Raw genomic sequence first — 21,806 nt, 5'->3', positions numbered from 1 at the left:
ATGAACGCAAGGTACACTACCAAACGTTATATTCCGTACAGATTAACTTTGACGTAGAAATACATATCTTTACGTTGAAAAGGTAGAAGAATGTATTTCATTTGATGTAATCTGTTACACAATGACGGTCCTGAGTAGAATTAGTAAGGCCAACGGCCTTTCCTCGCTAATATCAAACAAATGTGATAAGAGGGGCTTTCGTACATTGCCATCTACAAAAAACCAAGTTGTTTATTCAAATCTGCAGTCAAAACGTACCATAGTAACTGATCTAGCAACCGACTTGTTGAAGGAAAGTAAATTACCACCTCAGGTATTAAATCAACCACCATGCCGTAAGTTTTACAAGTGTTTGGATCATAATTATTAGATACGACCACTCTGAAGAATGGTTTGAGGGTTGCAACCGTTACAATGCCCGGCGCCGCCTCAACCATTGGTGTTTGGATCGATAGCGGCAGTCGCTACGAAACACCCGAAACCAATGGAGCAGCGCACTTTCTAGAACATATGATTTTTAAGGTAAGAAGCTTAGAGTTCAAACATTATTCCCAGGGTACAAAATCGCGTTCAAGGTTGCAGCTGGAAGAACAAATTGAGCAAAAGGGAGCTCATCTCAACGCGTACACTTCAAGGGAACAAACTGGGTATGCTCCTTTCTTAACTATCTCATAACATGTCCAGATATTACGCAAGGTGTTTTAACAAGGACATTCCGTGGTGTACCGAATTGTTGAGCGACATCTTGCAAAACAGCCTAATCGATATCGATCATATGGAAAATGAAAAACATGTTATCTTGAGGGAGATGGAAGAGGTAGAGAAATCTGCGGACGAGGTCATATTTGATCGCCTACATATGACTGTAAGTTTCCGGCATAATTTATCATGTGTACAGGCATTCCGCGGTAACCCATTAGGATTTACAATTTTGGGCCCTGTTGAAAATATCCAGAACATGAAACGTGAATATCTTCTGGATTACATTAAGAAAAATTACACTGCCGATAGAATGGTCTTTTGTGGAGTGGGTGACATTAAGCACGACGAATTCGTAGCTCTGGCTGAGAAGCACTTCTCAGGGGTAAGCATACACAGCTATATTTACGCATTTTTAGATTCAAAAATCAACTGGAGAAATCAAACTTGAGAAGCCATTCTTTGTAGGATCCGAAATGTTGAATAGAAATGATGAGATGGGACCAAATGCCCATTTGGCTGTCGCATTTGAAGGCGTTCCATGGACTTCCCCAGATTCTGTGGCATTTATGCTTATGCAAAGCATAATTGGAAGTTATAAGAAAGACCAAGGCTTTATCCCTGGCAAACTTTCAGGAAACAAAACAATTCATGCTATTGCAAACAGGATGACCGTCGGATGTGCTGAAATGTTTACAGCATTTAACACATGTTATAAAGATACCGGCTTGTTTGGATTCTACGCACAATGTGATGAAGTTGCTATTGATCATTGTGTTGGGGAACTACTCTTTGGTGTAACATCTCTTTCCTACAGTGTCACCGACGAAGAAGTGGAACGTGCTAAAAGGCAATTAATGTTACAATTCTTGTCAATGTCAGAGTCTACATCTTCAGTAGCAGAAGAAGTTGCTAGGCAAATTATAGTATATGGAAGAAGGATGCCTGTTGCGGAATTCTTGCTGAGGCTGGAAAGTATCGATGCTGAAGAAATCAAGAGAGTTGCATGGAAGTATCTACATGATGCTGAAATCGCCGTCACCGCCATGGGTCCAATACATGGAATGCCCTCTCTAGTAGATCTAAGGCAAAAAACATACTGGCTCAGATACTAGCTAAATTATAATCTTGTATGTTTATATTCAACTAATTATATAACCCGTATTCACACGACATGTTTCCATATAAAAGTGGTGATAACAGGTGGTTGTTTTGATAAAAACGGTTGAAATCAACTACAGAGAATAACCTTCTACATCCGGTATCTCTAAATTCAAGCTGTTGCAGGAAAAAAAGCAAATTCTTTCTGAAGTTGCTAGCATAACTAACAGACCTTCCTATACTGTGTTCATCCAATATATTTTCATTTAAAAATTTTAAAAGAGAATTTGGGCTATATTGCAATTCCACAAGCGCATGAAGCCCCTCCATCTTTTTCTTATACAGTGGTAGCAGTACCTCAGTAAAATTAATTATATTCTCTAAAATCTTGATAATATCCGCATACTGATCAATTTGGATGGAATTAATGAATCTATTATGATTATCTCTTACCTCGTAAACGGTAGTATTCTTATCAATGCTATTTAGAAATTTTAAAAATTTTGATATCTCAAAGTCTATATTTTGGTTTGACTGGATTATATGAACAAAGTGAGACATTTCAGCTCTATAAAAATTTACTTTATTAAAAAATCCTGATAATCCAAGAATTCCGTTGTTATGCTTAAAGTACCAGATATAATTTTGCAAAAGAGCATCTAAATTCTCATTTGCCTTAAACAATAGATAACGAAGTCTAATAATAGTAGAGTACGTAGGTATGTGATTTTCTTCAACTATCAAGCTATATGGAAAAGAAAACTTTGGTAGATATAAAGTTTCACCATGTTCCAATGATTTAACGAAATCTTCGAGATTCAGAGTCTTACTTGGTGTTGAAAAGGTCGGTTGTAAACAAATGAATTTCATATAATCAACAATGTTGTAATCATTGAGCAATATGGCTGTGATTCTATCTGAATACTTTAAATGGGATTGTATGGTATGAATCCTCTGAATAGAAGAGTATATGGACCAATTTGTAATATCTTCCTCACAAGAAATATGTTTTATTAATAAGGATAAGTCGTTTTCATGATTTATACCATCCAATTTGTGCAAATAGTTTGCAGATATACCAGCTTCAAAAACAGACTTTGCAAACTTCAATGGAATAAATTTGAAGACTTTTAACTCTTCAAAAACGAAGGAATTATCAGAGTCATCTGGAACAACGAAAAATTCATCATATGGATCATGTATATCTCCAAATATTATCCACCTCAATATCATTTCAAAGTACGGAAATAGTGATTTTCTCAAAAGCTCGGAGAATATATCTCTACTAAAAGAATCGCCTCTAGAAGATAAATCATAAACCAAATTAATGACAGAATCAGGTGGGTTATCAAGAACTAAACTTAACAGTCTAATTTTATTATATGATTTCTGTATAAGTGAAAAAAGACCTAAAAGAGTCAATTTGTCGTTATTTGGGTTGGAGGAAAGAGAATTCAATAGACAATCATACTCATTAAGATGTTCCAAAATTGCCTGAAACATAGCATCAATTATCAATCCCTTTTGTATACTGCGATTTTTAATACTATTATACAATTGACCTATAACGGATATTTTATTCACCAATTGACGTACACTAGGTGATACTGATGTATTTGGTGACAATAAAAAGTATCCCCTAGTATCAAATTTTATGAAACGGCCTTCTATGCCCTGTAATACATATATAACGTCCAATACCAAATCATGCTCATCGATCTCTCCGTACTCCACACCACTTTCTACAGTCTCCAAATCTTCCTTGGAAATTCCCTCCGGTAGAGTAAAAGAATGACCAAGTGAATCTGTCAAGCAAAAGGCATTTTGCTCATTATGAAGTGGATTTAATTGGTAGTCATCCACTAACTTGCGTTTTAATCCACTGGTATGTTTGGTTGTGGAATCATATTGCATGGAATTATACGGATCTCCCTTATAAATTGCGTTATCTTTAAGCAAAAAGAGAAGTTGCAGTACCGCAGGAAGTCTGCATAACCTGCTACTAGAAGATGACAAGATATCCTTCACATTGGAACTGGGAATTTTGCTGTCTAGGTAACGCTCAATTTGACCCAGGACCTTTTGAGGATCTATATCCGGCTTCGTTGTAACATCGTACTCGTTAAACAGTTGTATCAGTTCAGCTTCCAATCTGTTGTACAGATTTCGCTCCAAGTTGTCGATATAATTGGAAAATCCCTTTCCGGAGGCCGTGGACCGATTTAAATTATAATATGCCGAATCCAAGTCATAAGATACAATGTCTGCCTTTGATATATTTGATAAGTATTCAGCTAGTTGTAACACATCTCTTTTCAGCGAACCGGGTGCGACCGTTGTCAAGGATGAAGACTCCAAGGGTGTATTATGTTTCATTGTCTAAATTTACCATTACATTGCATAAAATCCTAATCTAATACAACAATCCTGTGTTTCCCGCTAAATAATTGAAAATGTGAAGAAAGAAGTTCGTCCTTTCTACTCTTTGACATCAGACCTACACAGAAGGCAGTCAAAACGCACACACATTGCGACAGCCTTTTATATATTACAACATAAAGAACGTTAAACAATTCATGTTGATTATACAAATAATGTGTTTTTATGGTGCGAATTATCATCTATGTTGAAGGTTTGTGAAATGTAAGAAATCGCGTTTTGAAAAATATCCGGAGAATCATCTTCCGAAAGCCCAAAATCCTCAAGATTATCAGATGTAAAGTCGTGTTCATAATCCATCTCAGCAGAAACTTGGTCAATGGAATTTGATCTCCGAAGTTGAGCGGATCTTCTATGCACTATTCTTTCGGAATCCTTGTGTACAGTATCCACCTTTGAATCGATTGAAATCTGACCAAACTTAACAGCATTTACTGTGTTCAGCCTTCTTGTTTCTGCTAGCGCTGGATTTATCTTAACCGTGTTTTTTGGAATATCAGTTGCATCTGAATACTCACAGTCAGTAGTATCAGAATCACGAGAAAGGGTGGACTCCATATCTTTCTGATTTCCTATTATACTCATAATCTTGTGTGCGGGGTTTTGAGAATGTGGCATATTCATCAGTTCTAATTTTGCCACAAGTTTAATATTTTCTTGGAGGACCTCATTTAGCTTCTCTTTGAGATGGGCATTCACCGCATTTAACTCTGTTGTTTCGTTCTTTAATCTTTCTATCTGATCGCTGTCAATACAAAAGTCCTTTTCCTTTTCTTTCAAAAGGACTAGTTCATTATTAACAACATTCTTGGCATTTATTTCCTCCTTCAATTCTATACCCAAATTTTTGTTTTCTTCCTGAACATGTGATAATTCTAACTTTAGGTTATTGTTCTCGCTATGTAAATCACTTATATCTTGAACAAGTTTGGAATTTTTCTCTACAAGCTCTGCGATTCTTTCGTGTTCAGCATCTGACCGCTTTTTCATCTCTGTCATTTCGGTAGCCAATGTTTCGTTGAAAATGGTAAGATCATTGACTTCGTTTGATAAGGATGATATTTCAGCGTTTTGGATATTGAGTTGCTCCAGAAGTTTGTCCTTTTGTAGAATTAGTTCGCGTATCTGTTCCTTGTCTTGCTCTAGGGATACAGCAGGTACTGTCAAAGATAATCGGTTCTCTAAATCGTCTATAATAGATTTTAGGTTATCGTTTGACTTTTGTAAGCCATCACACTTAACCATATAGACTTTTAATTCCTCAGATAATCTGGATGGATCCAAAGAGTCGTACTGACCTTTCAACAATTCAAAATCTCTTTTGTATGTTTCTATTTCCAATTCTTTTGATTTTATCTCTCCGACTAAATCATCATTCTTATCAACTAGTGTTTTACAGTCCTGTTGGCCGGAAGTAATTTTTTCCAGTAGAGCTGACCTCTCTTTTGAGAACTCATCTACTAGTCGGTCGTTATTCTCCAAAATAGCCTCAATCTCAAGTTTGCACTTGTCCAGTTCTGCTTTTGTTGTGGAGTAATCTGTATAAATTTTTGGAAGTGTAACCTCTAATTCTTGCAACAATTTGCGATACTTGTACTCATAAATTAACGAGGTGTGATAATCATTTTCGTAATCTACATCTGTGTCATTATCTATGTCTGCTATGTTGTCCACTATTTCTCGGAGAGCCGGTGATTTGTTCGTACTAGTATGTTCTACATCTCCTGATGATGTACATGTAGAAACTCTCTCCAAATCGAGTGTATCAACTAAATCATCAGAGTATCTCTTATAGAGGAAACCAAAGACCATATCAGATATATCATCAATAAAAACAGTCTCCTCTTTAAAAATCATTTTTGCATTTTCTAAAACTCTAGCCCAAAACTCTAACAAGTCACTTTGCTCCTGAGATAAAAAAATTGCCTCAAAAAGTTCAGTTCTAGTCATTGAATTACCTTTTTTGAGTATCTCATCCCTGAAAAACCTCATACTGTTCAGATAGTCGTCATTGGAAACTGTGAACTTTTTGAGTTCTGAGACCATTGCTTCCGACATTATATCCAACTTGTTCGATGTAGCATCCTCCACACCTACATAAGAATGAATTATATCGCTAAAATTTATCGTACCCTTCCAAAAGGAGATAAAAGAGACATACTCTGAGGATATTGGTATTGTTGCGAATGCATCACGAAAGTGTTCATACTTGTACAGCTCGCCAAAAAGCTTGTTATTTTCGTACAATATGGTCTGTAAGTTGTGAGCGTTCGCTTTCGTAGTAAAGTGTTTGCTTTCCTTATAGAGAGCCTGTTTATATGTACGTATAAGGAGATTCATTCTATTTTACATCTAATATAAACAGTTTTATCTAGAAAAGAATGTGTAACCGATGGCATATACAAAAGGAGAGCGAAACCTTAGCGGTGAATAGCATCGCTACATAATGAGAGCACAATGTAAACAATTCTAGTATTTGTATAGCACAATACTAAAATATCGCACTTTAAATAAAATGTGTAGGTAAACAGCCGAAAATTTCCTATGATCGAGGTTAGGCCCCTATAGGAGTACAGGTACACCATGCCGAGCTAAACAGTGACCAGTCTGTAATACGTTCACTCTCTGAATATTATTGGCAATCAGAAAGTGAGCCAAAGTAGGAAAGAGAGAAAGGAAGAAGATACATCTCTCTACTCCACCAAGAAGACTTCCACACAGGCACCTAGAATACCAGCTAAGCGTTCTAAAGTGACGATAAAGGATGCAATTGCCTAGTAGTAGTTTGTAGAATCACGATCCTACTCATACACAAGAAGCAGACAGACTGAGGATTTAAACTCCAAGAGGATAGCATTATCGTATAGTTTCGGAAGAAATATGTAGTACTGTACAGCTAAAATCTTGTCTGTGAAGAGATAATTACCCTTTGGTTCGTCCATCTAGTCCTGCCCTATAATCAGCCGCGACGTCACTCAGCTGCGCGCCAGTTGAAATACTCATGAGCAAATCAAAACTTGGTAGCTTTCTATCGAGTAAGTATTTGTGTGATCCTTATATTCAACTATTGCATTGTAAACGAACTGTTCGATTTCTGAAGATCGCAAAGGCAGACGGCGCTCGTATGCTAATTTTGGGCAATAAACATCGACATAGCGTCAATCTTGGACCTCTCCTAAGCCATTCATATAAAGAAACTATCAAAGTCACACCCGAGGTATTAATTAACGCCCCGGGATCTCACGACCTGATCTTGTGCTTCGACCCGGTCTTTTACGCTAGACATTTGTACAACGTGAATTTACCTCGTATAGCCATCTGCACATTCGACGATCTGTATCAGCACAGAGACATACCAGACGCATTTGACTATTTAATTCCCTTGAGGGATGAACAATCGGATGTATCAATATTAGATTCTATAACGGAAGAAGAGAATTAGTAAAATGAAGACCTCTGTAGACTTTGAAAGAGAAAAACGCCTTGAAAGCTCTGATCCTGTAGGAGAAAACATATTCCTAACAGGAAAAGCTTGGGAATTTCTAACACATAAAGTTTTCGAAGGTGAAGCTGGAAGTGCATTTTTAATGACCATTGGATGTGTCGCTGTTGCAGCACTATGTGGAAGGGAACGCAGAGCTGCCACTCTTGCAAGGGCATTGCAGATGGGACCCGCAAGCAGCTTGCGCGTTTTTGGACATCCCAGATATCGCCAGCATATACCAAGAAACCCGCTACTTAAACATTAAATATACCCTCTAAATCATAACATGTATAATTCAAATTTGATAAAACTAATTTATTTCTTGCTGTCTTAGCCATGGCGTAGGCGCAAGACACGCTGGACAGTTAACCAGCAATTTTGCTCATCATCAAGCATCTTTTGATCAAGTCTAGTAAATATATTTGGCGTGTAATCTTGTGCCATATTGCGAAAGAATGCCTTTGCAACAGCAACCGCGCTTTCTGTGCTTAAAAATAAATTAGATGGTTCTATATTCTTTAATATCCAAGGAGGAAGTTTTGATCTTTTATCAATTCTGCTATATCGAGCATCAGCGAAAACCATTAATCCAAAGTCATTTTTGTTCCTGATAATACGTCCTACACATTGTGCAGCCTGTCTCATTGCATCAAATGTGATAAACTCATTCTCAGATATCCCATAGTTACACCTCATAAAATCCAGCCTAGCTTTTAGTACTCTGGAAAGGGTGTACTGAAATGGAATACCAACTAAAACCACACAACGTCCGTAATGTCTATCAAAATCTATTCCTTCGGCAACTTTTCCCCTGCAAACAGACATGAAAACTGCACCTCTTCCGACGTCACATGCTTTGCGATAGTTATATAGAGCTAAAGTTGTTGATACAGCATCTTGTGTCTCCATAAAAATTAGTTTATGCTCCATTATGGACGATAAAATTCCACATTCATACCAATGAGACAATATTAATTCCATATATGCATAACTCGGGAAGAAGCAAACGATTCCATCCGGGATATGTTTGCAAAAGTCAATTAACAAACTGCCATAATTCCTTAAAACAGTGACATCTGTGCGTAAATCGAATCTAGTTGACATTTGTACTTGATTAGCACCTTTTGATACTATTATAGGACATAAGCAATCCCTATCAAAAGACATTGGTAACGACTGTGTTAAAACAGGTGTGAAATTCAATATTTTGGGGTAAAATTCAAGTGGTGATATAGTCCCTGATGTTAAAATAACAGACCTAAATCCCTCTAGTACTGGCCTCATTGCTATAGAGGCATCCAGGCAAGAAAACTGTAAAAGAGGGTCATATATAGAGCCATTAGGATATGGATCTACTATAACTATAAATCCGGCAGAATACGTGCCTACAAGTGTACAAAAATCCACCACTAACTGTAGAGAAGAAATATCACCCACTGATGTCATTTTGAGTGTATTCAACAGAGATTTCATTCTATTATATGTATGCTGCATTGTTTCCGCTAGTATATCAGTTTCATGTTCAAATCTGCAAAAGTGTAAAATGTTTGAAATAAACGTACCTATATAAAAACATAAGTGGGCCCTCCGATTTTGCTTCAAATACTTTAATATACTTTTTAAGATATCCTATGATGATTTTTAAATACGATATAAAATGCTCGGCTTTCCTTATGGAGCCTGGCACTGCTTTCATCAAAATATCATCTGGAAGAACTGGGCTCATATATCCTTCGATATCTAATGTATCCATTTTTAAATTCTCCAGTAGTTTGTTATATTCTTGTAACAGTGCATCTTCATCCTTTTCTCTAAGAACACGTATATTCTCTTCAAGGTGAGCCAGATCAGTGTATGCCTGATCCAACGTCTCACCATTCAACTCCACACTAAGGGCTTCTATACACACATTATCAATATTGTGAGCTTCATCAAACACAACTACAATTGGCAACTTTGACTTTGTTTGTTTAGACTTATCCGTGGAGCTTAATTTGTCAAATGGATTGGATCCAGAATTGCTTGTAAACAAATGTGAAAAAACCGATTCTGAAACCTTTGGGTCAATCATATATTGATAATTCAAAACAACAATATTTGCCATTTCTATACAACGTCGTGCCATAAAATATGGACATATTGGAGCGGGCTTCCCATTTGTTGGATTCTTGAAATTATTACAGTGTTCCTTTAACCCTTCCAATGTATAGACACCTATAAAGGTTGTTCATTTGAAACTTTTCCAAACCTGCAGGGACAAGGGTTCTGTTCCACACATTCTCCATATTTTCATGATATCCACAAAGACCCATAGAATTGTATTCTTCTATGTCTGGAACTCTTTCCACAGCTGAAGTGCTGGGGGCCTGCCTCTGTGGATTTGAATCTGTGCCTTCAAATTCGATGGTAAATTCACGAGCTTTGGTTTGATGTGTTTCCTCATATTGCACTCTGCGCCACAAAGACATTAAATCCGCGCCTATATCGTTTCTTATACAATAGACCGATTAACATACAGCGTTCATCAATCTTTGTGCGATCAGCACAAGCTGAAACCTCTGGGTGTATACACAAATTACGTCTTGAACATAATCCAAACGCCAAAAAATACCCTAAATGTGTGTTTAAATGTATAATGGGCCAGGTACCAGTACGATTATACTTGTCTACCGCAGACGAAGCTTCTGGACCCGGCTCTGTTTTGACAGCAATGTCATTTTTGGCTAATCTGTCTTTTCGCAGTTCTGCGTTGCGATAATTTATGACTTCTTTAAGTTCTAACAGCGATTTTTCCATCTCATGTATCGTACGGGTGCAATATATGAGCTTTCCAACCTCTGGACGAGCCAATTGATAACTGGCGACGAAGCTAAAAAGCGCAACGGTCTTACCTGTAGCTCATGGATAAAAGGGAGATAAAATACGTACCAGTTCCTGTTGGCATCTCCAGAACAGCGTGACCATGGGCGTCCAGGGCATTTTTTAGACTTCTCATGTAAGCCAGTTGTTCTGGATAAATTTTTGGGTATGGAAAAAACACCTCGATACCATCCACCCAAAATCTAACCATTTTAGATTATGTTTAACTTATACATCTTGTAACACTGACACTAATATAGTACATTTTAAAGAATGAAGATGCAATGCTCCGTGGCAGGTACCTACACACCAAAACCACCATATATATAAATACGTATAAATCACAATCAATCTTCGTCTGAATCATCGCATAACGATGTTAAAAGTATGGAGGCGTTTGGTACAAGATTCGCATCCTTTAGCGTCTGAGATTTATTAGAAAGTGCCTGCGATGGATGAGGAATGGACAAAACGAAATCGTAGGGTATTTTGATGGAATCATCCTTGTCTTCCATATACTCTGAAGCTTCTACCCACTGATAAACTTTCTCAATTGTGTCGTCTTCATCAAATAAAGATTCAATGGAGTGCCCGGTTGGCAACCTTACCCTGATCTTTGTGTTTCCCTTGGCCTCGAGATGTTTGTGTTCAACTGCCAATTGTTTCCTTCTATGAACTATACGCTTTATTTTCTCTTCCTTCTCTTTCTTGATAGCTGCCTGTGTGTTTCTTCTTCTCACGTCATTTTCCTTTTCCATCATTTTCATAGAATCAATTTCAACCGCTTTTCTAAACTCTTCATCCTGTTCCTCACGCAACTTCCTACTTGATTCCAAACTGCTAATCGGTCCATCTGCATTGTCCACAGCGTTTACAAGTATGGAAATGAACTTGTCATAGTCTACAAATCCCTCAATTCTATCAATGATTCTTGTCTCTGTAGGAGTCTTGCAGGCCATTATAGAAACGTGAGGTAGGAGCAGAGCATTTGTAATGTTAATCAATCTGCGCATATGAGGCCCTTTATGATACTCAATGAATACGATGAAATTGGAATCCTGGTACGAATGTATGAGGGTAGAATAAACTTACCAGAACCTCTATAACAAGCTTATTTGACAGCAACTCGGAGCAAAACCTCTGATCTCTATCAGAGTGTATATACACAAGCAACAGTTTCCCCGTGTTTGAAGCTTCAGCCTTTGCCTAAAGTCGAATATAAAAAAGGTAGTGGCACAAACCTCTTCAAATGTCCCTGAAAATAACTTTGGGTGTGTAGATCCATATTTCGACTCATAAAACTCTAGGAAATAAGGCTGATATATGCCAATGATGGTACATGCTCTGCGTAGTAGTGATTGCAGCGGTTCAAATATCTTTTTTACAGTTTCATTGAAGAAGCTCACGGCTGTATCATACAGGGATGACATTTTAATGTGCAAATAGTCTACATTTAACTCGCAAATTACGGGGAAATCCACATTTGTACCAATGTAATCTATTAGATATCATATAATTAATCCGTTCTTTGGGTTTGGACAAGGAATGGCGGTAAACACTCAAAACATGATCACGATATACTTTCTGTGTGTTGGCATGTGGCAAGCAGCGGCTGCGGTCTCGCAGGCTGATGCCTCAAAACGCGACAATAGATTAGTAAACGTCTCACGGTTTAAGGTGTTTTTATCGTACAAGTGTGGATATTGGTCTAAAATAAACGGTCTTGACGTAAAAGGGTCCGCGAAACTGATGCACATGTGTGGAAACGCCTACCGACTGGATGACTGAAACTGCGGGAATTTGTAGGAATTTCTGGACGGTTCTTATCGGCAATCGTAAATGTGTCCAGGATATCGTGAAAAGGGTATAGAATCTTCTCGGAGACAATAGACAGGCATAAAGTAGATCCTAGAGGAGTTCTTTATTAGTATATTCCCGTAAATTGGTGTATATGGTGTAAAACATGGTGTATCTTTCTTTTGGAATTCCAAAATACCCCGTTAGCGCGTTATCTTATCCCCAGATGGTATGACCGTTTCCTTTCATCAGTTATAATGTGGAAGTTTATGGCGCGATTTCTGTTGTTTAAACACAATGACGGAATCCAATTTCTTAAAGTGTTTGCAAGAATTTCATGGAGCTGATAAATGGTCGGATTTGTCTAGTAGAACAGTCCTTGGTCAAAATATCAACTTGTTTCGTTTCTATGAATCAGCTAAAAGAAGGGGCGGAGTAACTGCCACCGTTATAATGACGTGTTGGCGTGAAATATGTGTAGAAATCGGAGTTATCAACTCGGACGATTCCGTATCCCTGGAAGAAGCTCGCAAGGCGTCCCAGTATTTTTTGGAGTGTTTTAATAACTTTAATTACCAAGAATCCTTGGATTCTGAGAGTACAAACGACTCTTCCAAGGCGCTCGAGCAAAAGGTTCCTGAGGAAGGTCCTCCAAACGTGATAAGTGATAAACAAGAACAATCAAAAAGTCGTAAAAATGCTCAAGTTCCGGATGAAGAAAACCTTATATGGATGGCGAAACAACATATAAAAACTATAGCACCAAAGGTTAGGGTTTTTTTCAAGAATGGCGGAATTGGTCTAAGAGGCGGAGACGTTCCATTTAATGCAGACACACAATGGATACTACCGTCATATGACAAATCATTACCACTTCCCTATAATACCCAATATAAGGTAGCATATGCCGCAAAAATGGCAGCAGATCTCCCCAATTTCCTGTCGCGTCTAACCACTGATGATGCAGTTCCTGCCAAGGACAACTCTTCAGCTGCTGAATCAATGTCAATTGAAACTGTTTGCAAAGGTATTATTTCAGAGGTTATGAAGTTGCTAATCACACGTCAGGATGTAGACGTTTGCTTAGATGTTATTTTTAAAGCCATAACTCTTTCCAACGTATCTAGGGTTCCCGGGTTGCATAAACAAATTTTATCGATAACAATGGAAATTTCAAAAGAACTATCAGATTCCAACGATTATTTCAGGCAAAGGGAGATTGTCAGCATGTTGAATCTCTCTTGTGGAATCGTTGATGCGCTTGTATTTAATTCATTCAACTCACCAAGTAACCCAGAAGTGTTACCAGATAACCTGGAAAATTCATCACAAGAAACCCTATACTTTCTTGAGTCACTGCGAGCAGCTTCTTGTGCACTGTTTAAGAGAGTGCATCGATTATTTAGCACTTTTAGTAAAAATGCGGCTAGAAACAACTCTATAAACAGAAGGAGGAGTAGAACTGTTGGAAGTATTGGTCCATTTGACACTTACTTTTCACCAGGTGACCATGGAGTACTACTCGAAAGAAAAAATAGTGCAAAGTATGTGAATGATATATGCGATGTTAATGCTGGTATTCAAGTTATAGTGTCATCCTTAAATACGATAATAAATCTCTGTAAATCTGCAAAATCACCATTCCAAATTGATATTCTTTCTCTCTATTTTGGGAATTTGTCTGAAGTTTTTGTTAACACTTTGCAAAATAATAGGGTTCCGAGATATTGGCTCTGGAAAGAATTCCAGTATCTCCTTTGTATTTTTTTAACGTCAGCTTGTGAATATTTTAATAAAGCCTCTCTATCCACACACATCAAGATTGTCAAATACTTACACATTATATCTCTAGCACTCTTGCATGAACAAAAGTTACAAGGCAACACACTTGTCAAAGTCCTGGAATTACTGAATGTCCTTAATAATTCGGATCTAAATGTTGTTGGTTTTATGAAACCTCTAATTTTATGTACTTGTAAAATACTCACAGAGCGTGCAATCGAAATTACACGCGGTAATCTTTTAAGCACTTTAGATTTAAACAAATTCTGCATGAAAGAAAATGAGCCACCAATCTTGCAATATGACAAATGTAGTGATGAAAAATACTTTAATCCTCTTATATTAAACAATGATAGCAATCAAGGATTCTCGTTTAGACTAAGTAAAGCTCCCAAATTAACGGGTCTTGATTTACCTGGATTCTTCAATTGTGAATGTAACCCCTTGTTAAATCCGTGGTCACTACTTTTGGGAGAGCCGTGGAATAGTAAAATTATAAAGAATGAGAACACAAAGAGAAAGTGCAACATATTGCAAAGGCTATTTTGTGATGATGTAGTATCTCCTAACAAAGCTGTACCTGTAGAAGATGCTGTTTCTTATCTACAATTATGCTATAAATATATTTTTGGTTTATCATACAAGATCTCACAAAAAAATTCACTTAATGAAGCAAATAAATGTGAAAGTAATGCAGTCGTTAATCGTACACCTACAGCCAACGAACTCGTTTTTCAATGTCTAACCAAGCTGACAAGGTACGACTTTTGTTTGAGTGAAATTAGTGCCATGGAAAGAACCTTTCTGGAATGTGCCTTTAGTGATAGTGAACATTCTAAACTTGTATGGCCTCTAATTCATATATTAATGTCTGGCACCTGCAAAGGTGACTATAAATGTCCTGATGAGCCCTATCAGGTCTCATTTGTTAATCATATTAAATGATTATATTCTCATTATATGGTAAATGTTAATTTACAAGTCTGGGTTGCTCCACGGTGATGTTGGTGAGAATTCAAAACTCTCAATTGAGTTTAGGGCTCCTTTGCTCCATACTCCGCGGATGACATGGCCGGCTCCCAATGTAAGGATACCATATCCATCCTTTATTCCATTCGAGAAATTTCCATTGTATGTGGATCCGTCTTGTTTGCAGTAAAACAGACCCATTCCATCCCTCTTGTCGTTTGTCCAGTCACCTGAAATACGATATTTTTAAAGCGTAAAATACCTTCATATCGGTTTCCATTCGAATACTCATATACCCCGTGGCCATTCGCATGATCTTCATACCAATTCCCTGAAGATTTATTATATAAACTTATCCATTCCTACCATTAAATCTATCTCCATTAACATAAATGAGTTCACCTATGCCATGTTTCTTTCCTTCCTTCCATTCTCCATTGTACTTGTCATTTCCAGCATAGATAAAAATTCCTGTTCCGTGTGATTTATCGTTGAGCCAGTATCCTTCATATTTTTCTCCATTTGCATAGGTTAATGCTCCAAACCTAGATTTTTCATAATTAGATATTTCTACTTACCCTTCTTTCCTATCTTCTACCCATTCTCCCTCATATGTACTTCCATCGGCAAAGACATATTTGCCACTACCGTGCATCTTTCCATTGAACCAATCACCTGTAAAAAATGTATTCCTTGAAAAATCCACGTACCATCGTAGTAACTTCCATCAGCGTATTTGTATACTCCCTTGCCATTGATGCAATTATCCACCCAATTGCCTTCATAGCTCTCTGGCTGGGCACCCTTTACACTGGAATATGTTACAGTTCCCTTTCCGTGGCGTTTGTCTTGTCTCCATTGGCCCACATATACATCACCTTCAATGTATCTGTAGGTGCCGTGACCATGCATCAAACCATCCAACCATTCTCCTTCGTATACATCACCGTTTGCGTATGTTAACGTTCCCTTGCCGTTTATTCTCCCATTTTCCCAGGTACCTAGTAGCATTTATCTGGATTGTTCAACAAACCTTCGTATACGTTTCCACTGGCAAAGTATGCAATGCCGTGTCCGTGTATTCTGTCATTCATCCATTCACCTTCATAGATGGATCCATCGGAATAGTAAAATTTACCGCGGCCCTCTCTTCTTCCCTGCACAAATTCCCCTTCGTAGCGCTCAGAGTCGCTGTAGTAAAAAGTCCCGGTGCCATGAAAAAGGCCGTCCAGAACCTGACCTGCGTAAGTATTCTTGTTTATAGTAGTGGTGGACAGGTTAGATATAGAGAACTCAGAACGTGAGTTTATAGATGTAGTTTTCCTGCTATACATTGTGAATAACGTGTCGAACAAAGTAGTTGCTATTTTAGGTTTCAGTGGACCAGTAATTTTATGCGATATCAAACCAACAGATTTTGCAAATTAATCTCAAGGCAACTACGATCTTTGATCATTTTCTGCCCAGATTTCAAGTTTATTAGATCTCTGGAATTTTTGCATGCGTCGGAATTTTCCCTACCAAAGACTAGATCTGATATAAAGGAGTAAATTACTAAAAGGGAGGACGTTTTGGATAAATTTATGCGACAGAGGATAAAGATCCTCTCCCTAGGCTACAGAGGGATAGTACATACTCAGCCTCCTGAGCAAATGGACGAAATAACGTGGACATTGGGACAAACATGGACTGTTCAGAAACTCTGACTAGTAACACATACAGCTCTGTCGATGAATCCGGGCTGATGTGGGCGAAGGATCGCCATTTAGAATATACCTCTCAAAAAAGTGCAAAAGTGGAATCACAGTAGGTAAATCCACGTAATTATAGATGATACACAAGAAATCTACCGGTATTGAAAGGATCAAGTCTCTTTTTCGCTCACTTGAAATCAACAGACAGCTCTCCTGCGGATACATTAAACAGTTTGCCGAAACAAGGAACCTAATACTGTAAATATCTATATTTTCATCTTTAAATGTGTAGGAATGGTAATAATAACGCATCTACCTTAGAATCTGAGGTACCTCTTAAATGGGACATTCTCAACGTTTCAGGGGATTTTGATCGGTAAACTAGAGACAAATACCAAGGAATCTGTATGTTTATCCCCGTAACTCAAACATTTTGCCACAGATTGAAGATTTGAAGCACGCTGAAGAACACATTACTCTCTTGGAACGAGGGAAAACAACCAGCGAATTGGCGATATTAAAAGAAACACTTAAAGAATGGAAGCGTGATGTAGTTCTTAGGATCGTATTAACCTCTAATCTGGTAAGTTATAGTACGAGACTCTTCATGTCGATAGTCACGACTAGACACTGACGACCTACAACGAACGTTATTCATATGGCTAGATGGACCATATATTAAAGATTAATATTAATACTACTGCTTTTCAATGTTACTTAACATTTCCGTTATGTTTACTTTGCGATTAGAACGTTTAGATTCTTTATCTGCTTCTCTTCCGGTAAGGCCAGTTGTTTTCTTGGCTTTTGCGTCCTCTTGTTTCCGTTTGTTTCTCTGTGTTAAATCAGTCTTTATCTTATTAACCTGTTCAACAGTCGCCTTGCCGCTCTTAACCAGCCCTTTCAGCTTGTTTTGGAATTTTCTCTTTTTAGCGTTCCTGGAGATTTTCGCAGGATTAACAGATTTTTCTGCGTCGTTTGTTTTAATCGCAGTTACTACATTTAATGGTGTTTCTATTGCTATTGTAGGCACTTCAGCTGCCTTTTCAGATTCACTAATTCTCTTTGGTACAAAACTAGAGTTTGTCAAACTATCCAGTTTGTACATTAGTTTTGCAAATTGCTCAGTAAGTGCCTTCTTGTGTGAATCCAGTTTGTCTATGGCCAAAAATTGTTCCTTATATTTCTGGGCGTAAATATCACCGAGACCCACAGAACTTTTGGTGAAATCTATATCAACATTGTTATTCTTCTTCAAGCGCTCTATGGCCTCCAACTGATCTTCCACAGCTGTCTTTCTTTCAACATTATCAAATATTCCAGACTTTATTCTTTGCACTATGATCAATTCCAACGGCAATGGCTCCTCAGGATCCACTCCATTTCCTATTTGCTCCTCCATTTTTTCCTTCTCATAAACTGTCGAAGACATTTGTGGTAGTTCTAAATCAAGGTCCAACAAGCTGTTTCTGGGTCTTTTTGTGGCTATACTTTCTCCCATTAAACTCCAATGCTTGGGGGCAGCAAGCTCATTCTCTATTTTGGAAATCTCAGAATGTTGATCCACTTCCTCCATCATATCCTCGTCCAAATCATCTCTGTATACCTCCTCCCCAAATTTAGCTTCTTCAAAATCATCGTTTCCAAGATCATCCCTGTATTCGTCTTTATCATCTTCATCATCGGTTACACCGTCATCTTCCACACGCTGAAGAAGCAGCTCCATTTCCTTCTCATCATCGTCCAACAAGTCTAAATTGCTATCACATGAGAGAGGCTTTATTTCATCTTCAGGACCATCTGAATCTTCCATTGTGTCCTTAAAAAAGTCAGTATACTTCATGTCTGCAGCTGCTACAGATGAGTCCGACTCTTCACCAAGTGAATCAAAATAGTTTATACCTTCTCCATCCGATTCAAAATCTTTGTCTGCGAAAGCTTCCATTTCCTCCATATTAAAGAATTCATCTTCCCCTACAGTCTCTTTTGGTTGTTCTTCATCTTCTACGTCGCTGTCACTGTCGCTTTCGCTATCTTGGTTCTCTTGTGACTCTGAGCTATAGGATGAACTAGGCTCTTCTGGGATATCCTCAGTAACATCCGTATCATTTTTGAGAATCTTGGACAAATCAGCCTGGAGAATATGGTCGAGCCTCTTCTGAAGAGAAGATGTTTCTGTAGATGTATTCTTATCCAAGATGGTCCACAGCTGCTCCAAATCAAAGCCGTTCAGAGATTCTACAAGCTTGTTTGCATCATTTTTTGAGTATCTATATGCCCTTCTAACCGATGCGCCCTTTCTCGACCTCTTTTTATTGAATTCCTCCTGAATATACTTGCGAAACAGACGTAGCTGGATGGTATGCCTCAAAACATTTGACAAGTAGTGACGTAGAAAGACGTTACATCTATCTTTCTCTTCCCAAAAGTACCATGGCTGTTTTATCAGTTTTTCTGCAGTTATTTCGGGACTTTGAGGGGATCCATTCGCCACTGACGCAGATTCCAATTGTTTTGACTTTCCTTTCATTGTTAAACTAAAGAAAGAACAGTGACGTAGTCAATTGCGATAAATTAAAACTGGACTTGTAGCTCAAGTTCCCTACAAGTCCTCGCCAAACACATGGGATCCACAAAAGTTTTATTTCACGTTTTTGCCTGAAAAATGAAACTCTTTGGTACGTTCTGAGATGTTCTTTATCGGATTTGGCACTTTGCTACTGTTATACGGATGTAATCTGCACCAAACTCAGACACTAGTTGTTAGTTCGTATTACACTAAAAGGCCATTGTTCATAAAATCTCAATCTTTGTCTCAATTAAGAGGTACTTTCGCGAAATCTGTTGGTTTTACTCGCTACTCTATCAAAACACCCGAGGAATCTCCTCATTCCTACTACAAATCTGACCATTATAATAGGCTCCGTAGCTATTTTACCGCACAAGAGCAAGAAATAGATGATGCTGAGTACAACATACACAAAAACGAGCACGTTTATCAGATAGAAAATACTGGATTATTTGCTCCTCTATCCTTGGATTTCGAATCACTTGCCGCCGTGCCAGAGCTATTTCATGAAAACTTTCTACTCAGGGGTGAAGATCACTGGGAAACACTAATCAGGATCCGTGAGCTCTGTTCTCTAAAAAATACAGTTGGTCAAACTCGGCAGCTAATATCAGATAAACGCTCAGATTTGGCAAACGTATTTAGAGATTCATCTGAATCAGATAAGACCTGTTTGAGAGATTCAAATATTAGCTTGAGAAATGAACTAAGGGAATTAAACTCACAATATGCTTCAATAGTTAATGAGCTTGAATTATTGAGACAGAAATTGCCAAACATTTTATCTAGTCAAGTTCCAGAAAACGAGAATGTAGTTAAAAAGGATCTTTCTAGAAATTTTACAAGTACAAACTCGACAAAACTTACACATTATGAAATTATAGAACGTCTAAATCATGATTATATACAAAAGGCCGTTGGAATAAGTGGTAAGGGATTTGCAGCTTGCGGCGGTAATTTATCTCGTTTGGCTAGAGCATTAATTAATTTGTTTTTAGACACACACACTCAATTGTTTAACTATACCGAAATTACGGTACCATTTATAGCCAGTGAATCAACATTTAAATCTACTACTCACTTACCTTTCTTCGAAGAGGACTTGTTTAAACTAGATTCGCGTCACCAATTTGACGGTGAAACTGGTTATTTGATACCAACATCTGAAGTTCCGTTGCTAGCTCTTCATCAAAATTTGAGGATACATCCCAAGAACCTTCCTCTCCGATTTGTTAGTTATTCTGAGTGCTTCAGATCAGAGATACAAGATTACGGCTTGGACACCCGTGGACTAATAAGACAACATCAATTTGGGAAAGTTGAATTAATTTCTATTGGAGAAGCCGCTGACTCCGAACATATTCATGAGCTTATGCTCTCACATATTGAACATGTTTTAAATTTATTAGAGTTACCTCATAGACAAGTAATCTTATCTGCCAAAGAAACTGGGCATTCTTCATCTAAAACCATCGATTTTGAGGTCTATTTCCCATCGCTTGATAAATTTATAGAGGTTTCGAGTTGCAGTAATACTGGTGATTATCAGACCTCGAGATTAAATCTCTTTGGAGCTTCAAAGGAGAAGTTACACGCTATAAACGGCTCTGGATTGCCTATAGGCAGAACACTGTCTGCACTATTGGAAACACATTGTAGTATTAGGGATAACGGGTTGCTGCAAATAAACATCCCAAAGGCTTTGCAACCCTACTTGAATAATGAAACTGTAATTCTCGAGGATATACCATAAATTTATAAAATGCCACCGCTGTTGTCAAAAATACTCTTTTCGTCCACCGTAAGGGGTGGGAAGGAGATTCAAAAGGCCAAAAATTTGCTGCGTAAACCAACAAAAGCTATAAGCACAACCAGTAAATCTGATGTAGCATTTTCTCACAGACTATTTTCTGTTTTTCCAGAGTCATGGAATTCTGAAAAGATCCCTTTGGTACAAAAGTGTATATCTACAACGTTCTTATCGCTAGTAATCGGCGGAGGAATTGCAGCAAATTACTATGATGGTACATTTTTGTAGAGAAAATAAAATGTTGTAGAATCAGATGAAGAGTTTTCCAGGTCAATAATCAGCTCAGAAATACACATTTTGAGCACTTACTTGGCATTTACGGTAAGGTTTGCTACATTTATACATGCACATTTAGAATGGAATACACTCTGGATTTCAAAATTATTTGGGATGTGGCATAGTCACGGTAAATGTTCTCCCTCATTAACAAGTTTCTTTAGAGGAGGTTTAGCTGGATTCCACATTACAGACAAATTTGTTCAATCACTGGTGTTGCAGCAGCTGCTTATGCTTCAGGTATTTCGTTTCGCCTACATAAAACCTTTACAGCAAATTCTTTCACTGCGACAAAGAGTGTCTTGTATCTGCTATCATCAGCCTACA

The 21,806-nt window shown here is 37.8% G+C and overlaps 12 protein-coding genes across 12 annotated transcripts, besides 1 other annotated feature; 6 read left to right on the top strand and 6 right to left on the bottom strand.

Annotated features, from left to right (window-relative positions):
* Positions 1–28: 28 nt before the first annotated feature.
* Positions 29–1,814, top strand: BEWA_033240 (mitochondrial processing peptidase beta subunit, putative; the record flags this gene model as incomplete). The annotated part of the gene is made up of 6 exons (XM_004830080.1): positions 29–335; positions 371–522; positions 556–647; positions 685–865; positions 899–1,084; positions 1,119–1,814. The coding sequence occupies exons 1-6, from the start codon at positions 122–124 to the stop codon at positions 1,812–1,814; spliced, it is 1,521 nt and encodes a 506-aa protein (XP_004830137.1). The 5' UTR covers positions 29–121.
* Positions 1,815–1,845: 31 nt separating this feature from the next.
* Positions 1,846–4,176, bottom strand: BEWA_033230 (hypothetical protein; the record flags this gene model as incomplete). Its single annotated transcript, XM_004830079.1, has 1 exon — positions 1,846–4,176. One exon carries the CDS (start codon positions 4,174–4,176, stop codon positions 1,846–1,848), a length of 2,331 nt encoding a protein of 776 aa, XP_004830136.1.
* Positions 2,054–2,081: a sequence feature (AT_rich).
* A 183-nt stretch (positions 4,177–4,359) lies between the features above and the next one.
* Positions 4,360–6,579, bottom strand: BEWA_033220 (hypothetical protein; the record flags this gene model as incomplete). The annotated part of the gene is made up of 1 exon (XM_004830078.1): positions 4,360–6,579. One exon carries the CDS (start codon positions 6,577–6,579, stop codon positions 4,384–4,386), a length of 2,196 nt encoding a protein of 731 aa, XP_004830135.1. The 3' UTR covers positions 4,360–4,383.
* A 661-nt stretch (positions 6,580–7,240) lies between these two features.
* Positions 7,241–7,681, top strand: BEWA_033210 (hypothetical protein; the record flags this gene model as incomplete). The annotated part of the gene is made up of 1 exon (XM_004830077.1): positions 7,241–7,681. One exon carries the CDS (start codon positions 7,241–7,243, stop codon positions 7,679–7,681), a length of 441 nt encoding a protein of 146 aa, XP_004830134.1.
* A 4-nt stretch (positions 7,682–7,685) lies between these two features.
* BEWA_033200 (hypothetical protein) lies at positions 7,686–7,988 on the top strand (the record flags this gene model as incomplete). The annotated part of the gene is made up of 1 exon (XM_004830076.1): positions 7,686–7,988. One exon carries the CDS (start codon positions 7,686–7,688, stop codon positions 7,986–7,988), a length of 303 nt encoding a protein of 100 aa, XP_004830133.1.
* Positions 7,989–8,053: 65 nt separating this feature from the next.
* Positions 8,054–10,793, bottom strand: BEWA_033190 (DNA repair helicase rad3/xp-D, putative; the record flags this gene model as incomplete). Its single annotated transcript, XM_004830075.1, has 6 exons — positions 8,054–9,251; positions 9,286–9,711; positions 9,754–9,937; positions 9,972–10,202; positions 10,240–10,614; positions 10,652–10,793. The coding sequence occupies 6 exons, from the start codon at positions 10,791–10,793 to the stop codon at positions 8,054–8,056; spliced, it is 2,556 nt and encodes an 851-aa protein (XP_004830132.1).
* Positions 10,794–10,929: 136 nt separating this feature from the next.
* On the bottom strand, positions 10,930–12,170 carry BEWA_033180 (hypothetical protein; the record flags this gene model as incomplete). Its single annotated transcript, XM_004830074.1, has 3 exons — positions 11,824–12,170; positions 11,675–11,788; positions 10,930–11,640 (listed from the first exon to the last, which is right to left on the bottom strand). Exons 1-3 carry the CDS (start codon positions 12,010–12,012, stop codon positions 10,930–10,932), a joined length of 1,014 nt encoding a protein of 337 aa, XP_004830131.1. The 5' UTR covers positions 12,013–12,170.
* A 506-nt stretch (positions 12,171–12,676) lies between these two features.
* Positions 12,677–15,114, top strand: BEWA_033170 (hypothetical protein; the record flags this gene model as incomplete). The annotated part of the gene is made up of 1 exon (XM_004830073.1): positions 12,677–15,114. The coding sequence occupies one exon, from the start codon at positions 12,677–12,679 to the stop codon at positions 15,104–15,106; it is 2,430 nt and encodes an 809-aa protein (XP_004830130.1). The 3' UTR covers positions 15,107–15,114.
* Positions 15,115–15,136: 22 nt separating this feature from the next.
* On the bottom strand, positions 15,137–16,464 carry BEWA_033160 (MORN repeat domain containing protein; the record flags this gene model as incomplete). The annotated part of the gene is made up of 6 exons (XM_004830072.1): positions 15,137–15,360; positions 15,393–15,461; positions 15,497–15,675; positions 15,709–15,805; positions 15,841–16,131; positions 16,164–16,464. 6 exons carry the CDS (start codon positions 16,462–16,464, stop codon positions 15,137–15,139), a joined length of 1,161 nt encoding a protein of 386 aa, XP_004830129.1.
* A 496-nt stretch (positions 16,465–16,960) lies between these two features.
* BEWA_033150 (hypothetical protein) lies at positions 16,961–17,458 on the top strand (the record flags this gene model as incomplete). The annotated part of the gene is made up of 4 exons (XM_004830071.1): positions 16,961–17,082; positions 17,117–17,153; positions 17,188–17,229; positions 17,267–17,458. The coding sequence occupies 4 exons, from the start codon at positions 16,961–16,963 to the stop codon at positions 17,456–17,458; spliced, it is 393 nt and encodes a 130-aa protein (XP_004830128.1).
* A 63-nt stretch (positions 17,459–17,521) lies between these two features.
* On the bottom strand, positions 17,522–19,354 carry BEWA_033140 (hypothetical protein; the record flags this gene model as incomplete). Its single annotated transcript, XM_004830070.1, has 1 exon — positions 17,522–19,354. One exon carries the CDS (start codon positions 19,352–19,354, stop codon positions 17,522–17,524), a length of 1,833 nt encoding a protein of 610 aa, XP_004830127.1.
* A 160-nt stretch (positions 19,355–19,514) lies between these two features.
* BEWA_033130 (seryl-tRNA synthetase, putative) lies at positions 19,515–21,146 on the top strand (the record flags this gene model as incomplete). The annotated part of the gene is made up of 1 exon (XM_004830069.1): positions 19,515–21,146. The coding sequence occupies one exon, from the start codon at positions 19,515–19,517 to the stop codon at positions 21,144–21,146; it is 1,632 nt and encodes a 543-aa protein (XP_004830126.1).
* Between the last annotated feature and the right edge of the window lie 660 nt (positions 21,147–21,806).

The sequence above is a fragment of the Theileria equi genome, chromosome 1, assembly GCF_000342415.1.
Source record: "Theileria equi strain WA chromosome 1, complete sequence".
Taxonomy (NCBI): domain Eukaryota; phylum Apicomplexa; class Aconoidasida; order Piroplasmida; family Theileriidae; genus Theileria; species Theileria equi.
Note: the sequence above shows the minus strand (reverse complement) of the source record. Positions and strands in the feature narration are given on the sequence as shown.